This window comes from Salvelinus namaycush, chromosome 13 (genome assembly GCF_016432855.1).
Source record: "Salvelinus namaycush isolate Seneca chromosome 13, SaNama_1.0, whole genome shotgun sequence".
In the NCBI taxonomy this organism is placed as follows: domain Eukaryota; kingdom Metazoa; phylum Chordata; class Actinopteri; order Salmoniformes; family Salmonidae; genus Salvelinus; species Salvelinus namaycush.
Window position 1 is genome coordinate 23135861 of NC_052319.1, and position 12037 is coordinate 23147897.

The 12037-nt window shown below is 39.2% G+C and overlaps 1 protein-coding gene across 4 annotated transcripts in view; it reads left to right on the forward strand.

The window, feature by feature from the left end:
• Positions 1 to 8077: 8077 nt before the first annotated feature.
• LOC120058337 (1-phosphatidylinositol 3-phosphate 5-kinase-like) overlaps positions 8078 to 12037 on the forward strand; it is a 28800-nt gene continuing 24840 nt past the window's right edge. For 2 of the 4 annotated variants that reach the window (XM_039006927.1, XM_039006928.1), the window contains exons 1-2: positions 8078 to 8405; positions 9894 to 10084. In XM_039006927.1, coding sequence (XP_038862855.1) covers positions 9904 to 10084 — 181 coding nt within the window. In that variant the 5' untranslated portion in view covers positions 8078 to 8405; positions 9894 to 9903. The remainder of the gene's footprint in view (positions 8406 to 9893; positions 10085 to 12037) is intronic. The other 2 variants (XM_039006929.1, XM_039006930.1) reach the window with 1 other exon arrangement.

Below are 12037 nucleotides of genomic sequence, written 5' to 3' on the forward strand. Positions count from 1 at the left end.
TTGTTAGTAAATTTACATTTGTGTATATGAAATTTAGCCAAAAGAATAATGAAATGAATTACATAAAAATGTTTCAGCTTATTTCTATCGTATGTAAAGAATCCAAGCAGTACATCTCTCCACAATAGGTTAAAATCTTCATAAATGTGTTCAATTATACATCTACTGATGTCTTGCCACAGTTTTCTTACGTGAATACAATGCCAAAAAAGATGCAACACTGTTTCTGGGTGGTCATTACAAAAGGAGCAATTTGAGTTGATGTTTTCCTTAAACTTCTTCATATAGTGGTTGGCAGGATAATATTTATGAATAATTTTAAAGGAAACCTCCTTAATTTTGTTAACAAGTAGGTATGTGTGTGGCAACATCCAAACTTTTTTCCAACAGATATTATCAATAAATCCATTCCAATAAGGCATGACATAAGGTATAGATACAACATCCTGCTGAAACAAGGTTCGTATCGCTCTGTTGTTGAATGGGCCAAAAGAGAAACAAATCTTTCCTACTGATGAGTCAACAAGGTCAATAGAAGGTAGGCTCTGAAGGTCAGGTCTTGACACGTTCCTGAATAACAGAGCAATACCTGAGGGAATGGCGTCTAAAACAATTGCAAAATCTTTAGGTGTTACAGGGACCTTGTAAAGAGATTAGATTCCTTATAACTGAGTAAAAGACCCTCTGCATTTACCAGTTGACTCACCAATAGGATATTATTTCGGAACCAATATTCTAAAAACAAAGAAGTATTTTTATACAATATATCCCGATTATTCCATATATAATATCTGTGTGGAGAAAAATTATGTTTAGAAATTAAGGACCATGACAAGAAAACCTGCCGATGAAAAGCAGAAAGTTTCACTGGAATTTTGTCAATATTATAATTGCACAACAACATGAAGATAAGGCCACCAAAAGTAGAGAAGACATGATGAGGAATAAAATTCCAGATAGAAGTGGGTCTTCTTAGGAATTGTTTTATCCAATTGATCTTAAAAGTATTATTTAAAGTAGTAAAGTCCAGAAAATTCAGTACACCATTCTCATAAGTGTTCATTACAACAGTTTTCCTAATATAATGGGTACGGTTTCTCCAAAGAAAGTTGAAAAGCATCTGGTCTATCTCCTTGCTTATTTTACTGTCAAGATATAAAGATAGAGCGCCATATGTTAGTCTAGAGATACCTTCGGCCTTGGTTATTAGGACTCTACCTTTTAAAGATAAGTCCCTCTGTAGCCATTGATTTAGCTTCTTCTGGGTATTTTTAATAAGAGGGTTAAAATTTTGTAAGCCTCTAGACTTCTGATCCTTTGTAATGGTTATGCCTAAATATGTAAGTTCTTCTTTTACTGGAATACCATAATATGAAGGTGTCACACAATCTTTGACAGCTATGAGTTCACATTTATTAATGTTAAGGTATAGACCAGACGCTTTGGAAAAGGATTGTATCACATTGATCGATATGGGAATTTGGTTAGCGTCTTTCAGTAAAAGTGTAGTATCATCAGCCAGCTGGCTTATAATAATTTCTTTACCAGCTATGGAAATACCTTCTACAGGACTATTTTTTAAAGAATTTGCAAGAAGTTGGGTGATTAATAAAAACAGATACGGGGAGATAGGACAACCTTGCCTAATTCCTCTCTTTAACTCAAATCTAGGTGAGGTACCATATTTCAATTTGATAGAGCTGTTACCATTTGCATAGAGAGTCTTAATAGCCTTACAGAAAAAATCCCCAAAGCCAAGTCTCTCAAGGGAGTGGAAGAGAAACTGATGCTCTACTGTGTCAAATGCCTTATAAAAATCTAAAAATAATATGAAGCTATCCTCAGTTATTAGGTCTGAGTAGTCAAGTATGTCTAATACTAGTCTGACATTGTTAGAAATATGTCTGTTCCTCATGAAGCCAGACTGTGTTTCATCAATGATTGCATCCAGGACTTCTTTAATTATTTTTGCAAGTAGTAAGGCTAATATCTTATAGTCATTATTAAGAAGACAAATTGGACGCCAGTTATCGATGAGCAGCACTTATTTTTTAGGCTTGGGTATCAGTGTTATTAACCCCTGACTCATTGTAGGAGGGAGAACATTGTTTTTAATACTCTCTAAAAAGACTTCAAATAGGAAGGGAGCTATTTGTTCAGAAAATAATTAGTAAAATTCTGATGTAATTCCATCAACACCTGGTCATTTATTGTTCTTTAGATGTTTGATAGACTCTATAATCTCTTCAACTTTGATGGGTTCATCACACTGTTTAGATTCTATATCACTGATAGAGTGAACATTATTCAGTGAGTTAAAAAACATATCTGTGGATTCCTGACAGTACGTAGAGCTATACAATTTTCTGTAAAAATTGCTACAGTATTTAGAGATTATTTTTTGGTCATCTGTAATAACACCATCAATGTTTAATTTATGGATAGTGTTATTTTTAGAGTGACATTTCTCAAGTCCAAAGAAATAGGATGAATTCTGTTCTCCCTCCTCAATCCATTTTTTCCTAGATCTAATAAAGGCTCCTTCTGCTTTTAATCTATATATATTATCCAGTTTATTTTGTAACTCAATTAGTTCCATCTTCTCCTCCCCCGAGAGGCCGGCTGGGGACCTCTGAGAAAGGGAAGTTATCTTAATGATCACCTTTTCCTCCTCAGCTCTTCTGGTCTTAGCAAGATTACCACCATATTTTCTAAGGCATTTGGACACCTCAAATTTAAAGAGCTCCCAGTTCTTGCAATAAGATTTTTCTTCACAAACCCTTTCCCAAAAGTGTGAGAGCAGATCTTTAACCTCAAATTTAACTATATCATTATTTAATAATGAGCTATTTAGCTTCCAGTAAGATGCTCTGCCAAGGTTAGTATCAGAGGTAAATATTTTGATATCAATGTAAATGGCCCTATGGTCTGTGAGGGGAGTAGTACAGATATTTGTAGTAACACACTCACTATCAATACATTTGGATATAAGCCAAAAATCTATTCTGGATTGTCTGGAACCTGTTTTGTTACTCCAAGTAAATGATCTGTCGGCCGGAAACCTCTCTCTCCATATATCAATAAGATCAAACTTTTCCATAAAAAGTATTAAACCCAAATTCTGATTGGTTGGTCTACCTGGGGGCCATCTATCAGTTGAATTATCTATTGTAATGTTAAAGTCCCCTCCTATCAATAATAACGAATTGGGAAATTTAGATAACCAATGAAGTATATGTTTCTCTATAGATTCAAGCAATTCATCATTCTCATGTTTGGTGTTGTACCCGTAGAAGTGTACAGTAATGAGCGTAATGTCATTGTAACTGAGCACAAGACAAATAAAGTGACCCAAGAGGTCACATTCCGAGTGTAGAACATTACCACCAAAGGTATTTTTTATTGTAGTGACGCCAGCGGACCGTTCAGATCCATGGGAAAGCCAAATATCGTTGCCCCACTGTGACCTCCAAAAGTTGGCATCAGTCGAAATTGAGTGAGACTCTTGAAGAAAGCAAAAATCTGTTCGTAATTGTTTAGCAAATAAAAATAAGGCCTTGCGCTTCACATTGTTTCGTAACCCTCTAGCATTAAGAGAAACTAAAGACAAAGACAAAACAACAAAGATGATATACAAGTATAAACTGTAGTAGGATGAGTCAAAGACGTAGGAGCAGTGAACGTAAACGATAAGGAACCGAGATCTGCACCATTTAAGTCAATTTAAAGTGAAAATATCTTATTCCATAAACTTTGAGCTAGACGTTATCCGGCTTTGAAATTCAACTCAACTGAAAATTATGTTCAAGACCAAACCAAGGGTTCTTGTAGTAAGAGAGACTAAAAACCCTCTTTAGTGTAATCAGGAACTATTCTGAGAAATAAAATATAAAATAATAATTTAAATAAAAGGGTACCTACTATTTTAAGTGCATATGAAAACTGATCATAAAATACTTGAATAAAAAATGTTTTATAGAGGCAAGTTGCTAGAGGCAAGTTGATTTGTTGCTAAATGACGTTGTCATGTCATTACGTAGAATACACAATAACGTTACTCAAATTGACTGGCCATCTCGGCAAAAAATATGATTTGACATTTGTTCAGGTACAGACTCCCACTCTTCTGTAAATTTTTGATTGAGGCATGTTGATTGATGTTGTAAGTTCTGTTCAAGATCAAACATTCGTGACCAACTATATTCATTGGGTTTGGCTCGTCGAACGCGTACTACTGCTGCTGCAGTCAGCCAACAATGATTTGCAATTTGCTGAAATTGCTGCTAGCTGTGCACGAGTTGAGTGCCTGCTGGTGACGTCACAATGCACTTTTGCAGCTAGGCAAGTGTGTTGTGACTGAGTACGTGACAGAGAAAATCGTTTTTGTGTCATTTAGAGACTACCCTGGCAATTTTTTCTTCAAACAGCACCTAGCAACAGATTTAGCTACTTTAAAAAATGTATTTGGAACTTTTAGCAACTTTTAAAAAGTGACTCAAACGCTAAAATGCATGCATTTTCCCTCTAAATGACACAAAAATTATTTTCTCTGTCACACACTCAGTCACAACACACGTGACTGGCTGCAAATGTGCATTGTGAGTGACGTCAGCAGCAGGCCAGCAGCAATTTCAGCAAATTGCAAATCATTGTTGGCTGACTGCAGCAGCAGTAGTACGTGTTCGATGAGCCAAACCCAATGAATATAGTTGGTCACGAATGTTTGATCTTGAACAGAAATTACAACATCAATCAACATGTCTCAATCAAAATTTACAGAAAAGAGTGGGAGTATGTACCTGAACAAATGTCAAATCATATTTTTTGCCGAGTTGGCCAGTCAATTTGAGTAACGTTATTGTGTATTCTACGTAATGACGCAGTTTTATGTTATCACGCAATGACATGACAACGTCATTTAGCAACTTTTAGAAACAAATCAACCTGCCTCTAGCAATTTACCCTGAAAATGAGTTGGCAACACTGTGAACAAGCCACTGTTCATAATTCCACTCGTTCGCGAAGAGGCAAGCGCGATTAGAACTCAGTCAGATCAATAATATAAACATTCTGAGCTTTGATCAATGCTGGGAGCAATATTTAGATATTGACACGTAATTGATTGTCTTTATTGTGTACTACATATACACTATATATAGAAATATATATGGACACCCCTTCAAATTAGTGGATTCGGCTATTTCAGCCACACCCTTTTGCTGATAGGTCTATAAAATCGAGCAAACCGCCATGCTATCTCCATAGACAAACATTGGTAGTAGAATGGCCTGACTGAAGTGCCCAGTGACTTTCAATGTGGCACCTTGATAGGATGCCACATTTCCAACAAGTCAGTTCGTCAAATTTCTTCCCTGCTAGAGCTGCATGGTCAACTGTAAGTGCTGTTATTGTGAAGTGGAAACATTTAAGAGAAACAACAGCTCAGCTGTGAAGTGGTAGGCCACACAAGCTCACAGAACAGGACTGCCTAGTGATGAAGCACACAGCACGTAAAAGTTGTCTGTCTTCGGTTGCAACACTCACAACCAAGTTCCAAACGGCCTCTGGAAGCAACGGCAGTACAATAACTGTTTGTCGGGAACTCCATGAAATGGGTTTCCATGGCCGAGCAGCTGCACACAAGCCTAAGATCACCATGCACAATGCCAAGTGTCGGCTGGAGTGGTGTAAAGCACCCCACAATTGGACTCTGGAGCAGTGGAAACGCATTCTCTGGAGTGATGAATCACGCTTCACCATCTGGCAGTCCAATGGACAAATCTGGGTTTGGCGGATGCCAGGAGAATGCTACCTGCCCGAATGCATAGTGCCAACTGTAAAGTTTGGTGGAGGAGGTATAATAGTCTTGGGCTGTTTTTCATGGTTCTTAATGCTATTGCAGGCGCGATGACATTCTAGACGATTCTGTGCTTCCAACTTTGTGGCAACAGTTTGGGGAAGGCCCTTTCCTGTTTCAGTATGACAATGCTCCCGTGCACAAAGCGAGGTCCATACAGAAATGGTTTGTCGAGATCGGTGTGGAAGAACTTGACTGGCCTGCACAGAGCCTCAACCCCATCGAACACCTTTGGGATGAATTGGAACAATGACTGCGAGCCAGGCCTAATCACCCAACATCACTAATGTCTTTGTGGCTGAATGGAAGCAAGTCCCCGCAGCAATATTCCAATGGACAGCCTTGCCAGAAGAGTGGAGGCTGTTATAGCAGCAAATGGTGGACCAACTCCATATTAATGTTGATGAGGATTTTGGAATGAGATGTTCGACAAGCAGTTGTCCACATACTTTTGGTCATGTAGTATAGTTGCCACAAAGTTGGAAGCACAGAATTGTCTCGAATGTCATTGTATGCTGTAGCGTTAATATTTCCCTTAAATGGAACTAAGGGGTCTAGCCTGAACCATGGAAAAACAGCCCCAGACCATTATTCCTCCTCCACCAGACTTTACAGTTGGCACTATGCATTGCGGGAGGTAGAGTTCTCCTGGCATCTGCCAAACCCAGATTCATCCGTCGGACTGCCAGATGGTGAAGCATGACTCGTCACTCCAGAGAACGCATTTCCACTGCTCCAGAGTCCAATGGTGACGAGCTTCCGACCAGTTCAACCAAAGCTTGGCATTGTGCATGGTGATCTTAGGCTTGTGTGCAGCTGCTCGGCCATGGAAACCCATTTCATTAAGCTCCCGACAAACAGTTCTTGTGCTGACGTTGCTTCCAGAGGCAGTTTGAAACTTGGTAGTGAGTGTTGCAACTGAGGACAGACGGTTTTTAAGCGCTATGCGCTTCAGCACTCGGCTGTCCCATTCTGTGAGCTTGTGTGGCAGAGCCGTTGTTGATCCTAGAAGTTTCCACTTCACAATGACAGAGCTTAGAGTTGACTAGGTCAGCTCTAGCAGGGCAGAAATATGACAAACTGACTTGTTGGAATGGTGGCATCCTATGATGGTGCTACGTTGAAGGTCACTGAGCTCTTCAGTAAGGCCATTCTACTGCCAATGTTTGTCTATGGAGATTGCATTGCTGTGTTCGATCTTATACACCTGTCAGCAACGGATGTGGCTGAAATAGCCGAATCAACTAATTTGAAGGGGTGTCCACATACTTTTGTATATATAGTGTATATATATATTTTTTTTTCTTCACCAAATTATAAAACATTACAGGTGTCCTCATATGTAGTTATGGCCATGGCTACTCCCTGTATATAGCCATGTTATTTTTACTTTTATTGTTGATTGTTTTTTCACTGTGTATTTATTCCTCATGTCACTATTTCTGTTTTATTTTATTTTTTATCTTTAACTCTGCATTGTTGGAAAAGGACCCGTAAATAAGCATTTCACTGTCAGTCTACACCTGTTGTTTACGAAGCATGTGACAAGTAAAATTTGATTTAATATAAACAAGTTCAAACCACGCAACAGTCAGTAGCTGAAAGCAGTTTGAACCATTAACGGTTAAATTATTAATTTCCTTTAGAGGCATTCATGGATTACTATAAACTGATATCACATGACAGTCGCATAAGCAAAACTGCAATGATTGATGGAATAGTAGATGGGTTGACCAGAAAATAGGTTGTTCACAGTTCATGATCTCTTCAAAGTAAAGCAGGGATGGACTCTGTGCGCTCATAGCTATTGGCCCAAAACAGCAGAATAACCAGGCTCAGGTAGGTTATATTTGGCATACCTCAAGCAATACTCTGAATAAAGTAATTGTGGAGTTAAGCAGTCATTTATTGATACATATTAGTGCACAGGGCACTAAGGACAGATATATTCATGATATTTTTATCTTTACAATAAATGGGGACAAAAACGTCCACAAGTAACACAACTCAGGTATACTAAAGTTTTCACTTATAGCTAAATTACATGGCAATTGTTGTTCTCTGAAAGTGTCTGTTCACAAGAAACTAAGTAAAACATGCTATGGTGTGTGCAGGGAACGTGTCATGTCAATCGATTAAATAGGTAATAGATGGGCGCTGCCTTGTTTCGTAATCACAACGCTGTAGTGGAAACCAAGACTGTTCTCAGGGCGGGTCTGCCGGTTTTGACTAGCAGAAGTTACTTTTAGTGGCAGGCTATGATAATTCGATCAAGTTTAGGAAAATGGGTACGGTTAGATAAAATGCAAAAACACACAACATACTGTATCTAGTTACAACCAGGTCTGCCCTGAGAACACTCTTGGTTTCCACTAATGCGATCACAACAGTTGATCGAACTGTTGTGATCACGACTTGTTCTGTCTTGCTCAGGACCAGTCTGACTGCTGGAAATACATATCTCAAGATAGGGCGGCTACTCGACTTCACAGGAATTTACCTAATGTAATTTATTCATACAGGGATGTCCAAGGAGACCAACACACAGGTAATTTGTGTTATTTAGTGGAAATTCGATTATATGAGTGTTCACTTCACTCTTCCTTCATTTAGCTAACTACAGTGGGCCTGCTAACGTTAACTGCTAGCTAACGTTAGCTCACTGACTCGCCGGACACAGTAGCGGACACAGAGTCTGCAACTGTAGTTAGTATGTGACAGCTATTGAGATCAATGATTTTTATCTGCACGATACTGCTTTGCAGTGGTTAGTTGGGTTAATTTATGTTTGTATTCTTGCACGGCTTGGCGGTGATAGCAAGCTAGCTGTGTTACCAAGTATTTGTTATAATTAACCCTATGTGTTGTTACTGCTGCTTTGATGCAAGCTAACATTAGTCCGTTTGTAGTATTATACACCAACAGTATGGCTATGTAGTTTACACACATTCACCTAGTTGCCTCTTTAGCTGAAGGTGAGGCCGTGGGCATTCAAGGCTGTTGATGCTGGTTAACTCAGCTGCCATCATCAGGCCTATGGTCACATGACGGGGTGGAAATTATTGCTGGTGAGGTTGTCATTTTCCTCTGATCCATCCCTCCACCGGTGGTAACTACTGCTGTCAAGAGCAACGTTTTATCTTCGTTTGAAGAAAAACAGCACGAGTCAGTCCCATTTGTTTTTATCAAACAGTAGCTTAAGTTTAGCCTTATTTACATTTGATAAACTTAAGCCATCATTAAACGTTCCTTAGTACAGTGACAGTGTATTCTCTCAAATCCTCTCTCGCGCATTCTAATTCTCCATCTTTATCTCTCTCTGTAGTTGGTGGAAAACAAGATTGGGTACATTCTCTTTAAAAGGGACAGGATTTTCTTTCTTATTGTTATTTTTTTCTGATATGTGTTTCATAGTGACAGTTTTCTTTACACCTCTGAGTACCTCTTTGCTCTATTATAAAATACGCTGAGAGTGAGAAGAATAATGTGTCTTTGTTGAGGGTAAGCCTGTAAAGCATGGTTTGCAACCGACAGTAGCTCTGGGCTGTTCTGCAGTCATTGAGTTTCTTAGAATTATGACCTACCTAAGCTATGGGCTCAATTTTATCAAACCAGAATATCTGGTTTCCATTGTCAAATAAAATCACACAATTTTGTGTATTTTTAAAAACCTGCCACCAAAAATATGTTCAGTTTTAGTAGAAATAACAGTACTAATGTTTATTTTGGTGTTGGTTCTCAAGAAATGACTAAAGGGGTATTGTGGAAAGGTGAGTGGCTAAAATGAGCAGTAGAAGAACTCAGGTCAGAGGCTAAAATGTCTCACTTGCAGACTAGAGGAATCATTGAAATTACTTATTTCAGACTAGAGGAACAAATCACAGGTAAACTGTTCCAAAGTAATAGTTTGAATAGCATTGAAATGTTAAGGAGGCAATGCCTCTGTTTAGGGCTGCCTGTTTACACACGGTTAAGCAGAGGATCACCATGTCACCACAATGTTCCGGTCTCATGTGATCATTTGTCTTTCCAACAGGAGCAGTAACATGGCTGCTGACGACAAATCCTCCTCCTCGTCCTCTACGCTGGATTGGAGTGTGGCGCCTCCTATTTCCCCTGGCAGCCCATCTCACCTGACACACTTCAAACCCCTGACTCCAGAGCAGGACGAGCCCCCGCTCCGATCAGCATACAGCTCCTTTGTCAACCTGTTCCGCTTTAACAAAGGTCATTACTAAGATAACACACGTGATACGCATGGTGAAAGCAGACAAGATTTCAGGGATTGCAGACAGTCACACAAACTTACTTAAATTACACTCTATGTAGTTGTTTTGAGATGGTTGACAGTCATCTAGTAGGCCTGTGCATTAAGATGAGACAAGACAAAAAAGCTGAATAATTGAGTCGTTGTTTTGTCACACTGTTATTTCTAATTCTGTGGAGTGCCCCATAGCAGTCAATACTATGCAGTACTGTACAGTCTAGGTTACTGTACTGTACCCTAGGATGCAGGGAAAGGTACTGTAGCCTTGACCACCAGCCGGGTTTACAATCAGTTAGTTTAATAGTCTGGGGACGTTTTTCATGGTTCGGTCTAGGCCCCTTAGTTCCATTGAAGGGAAATATTAACGCTACAGCATACAATGACATTCTAGACGATTCTGTGCTTCCAACTTTGTGGCAACTATACCACATGACCAAAAGTATGTGGACAACTGCTTGTCGAACATCTCATTCCAAAATCATCGTCAACATTAATATGGAGTTTGTCCCCCATTTGCTGATATAACAGCCTCCACTCTTCTGGCAAGGCTGTCCATTGGAATATTGCTGCGGGGACTTGCTTCCATTCAGCTACAAGAGCATTAGTGATGTTGGGCGATTAGGCCTGGCTCGCAGTCGGTGTTCCAATTCATCCCAAAGGTGTTCGATGGGGTTGAGCCTCTGTGCAGGCCAGTCAAGTTCTTCCACACCGATCTCGACAAACCATTTCTGTATGGACCTCGCTTTGTGCACGGGTGCATTGTCATGCTGAAACAGGAAAGGGCCTTTCCCAAACTGTTGCCACAAAGCACAGAATCGTCTAGAATGTCATTGTATTCAATAGCATTAAGAACTATAAAAAACAGCCCCAGACCATTATACCTCCTCCACCAAACTTTACTGTTGGCACTATGCATTCGGGCAGGTAGCATTCTCCTGGCATCCACCAAACCCAGATTTGTCCATTGCCCTATAGCAGTCTATACTATGCAGTACTGTACTGTACCCTAGGATGCAGGGAAAGGTACTGTAGCCTTGACCACCAGGGTTTACAGTCAGTTTAAGATTAACAGGAAGCAGAATGGAACAGAATGCAACTCAGAGCAGAGCCCATGTCCCGTGAGGTCATGTGATGTGACACTGCCTGTTGGCTAGGTGCAAGGAATGGCAGGCCCCTCACCAAGGGAGCAGGGCTCTGCTCATATACTGTAGCGTTAACATTCTATTTCACCTATTTTGTTTATATTAAAAAAAAGTATATATATATATATATATATGGAATTATTAGAGGGATGGTGAATCACTTGACGCTGAAAAGATTAGATCTAGAGAGGGCGAGGAAACATTTATGAACACCAGCAATGCATACACTTATAAGTACAATAATGTACACACACTTAAAGCTGCAATATGTAACTTTTTGGGCGACCCAACCAAATTCACATAGAAATCTGATTTGTAAATCTGCCATTTTCATTGAAAGCAAGTCTAAGAAGCGGTATAGCTAAAATTTGTGCACTTTTTCTATGCTTCCTGTTCTTAAGTTTCGGTTTTGTACACCAGCTGAAAATACAATATTTTGGGGTATGGAAAATATATTTCACAGCGGTTCAGATGGTACAAGGATTATACTTGCTTGTTATGTCACCCCCCAAAAAATATAAATATATATATATAATATATATACACTACCGTTTAAAAGTTTGGGGTCACTTAGAAATAACATCAAATTGATTTTAAATGCAGTGTAGACATTGTTAATGTTGTAAATGACTATTGTAGTTGGAAACGGCAGATTTTTAATGGAATATCTACATCGGCGTACAGATGCCCATTATCAGCAACCATCACTCCTGTGTTCCAATGGCACGTTGTGTTAGCTAATCCAAGTTTTTCATTTTAAAAGGCTAATTG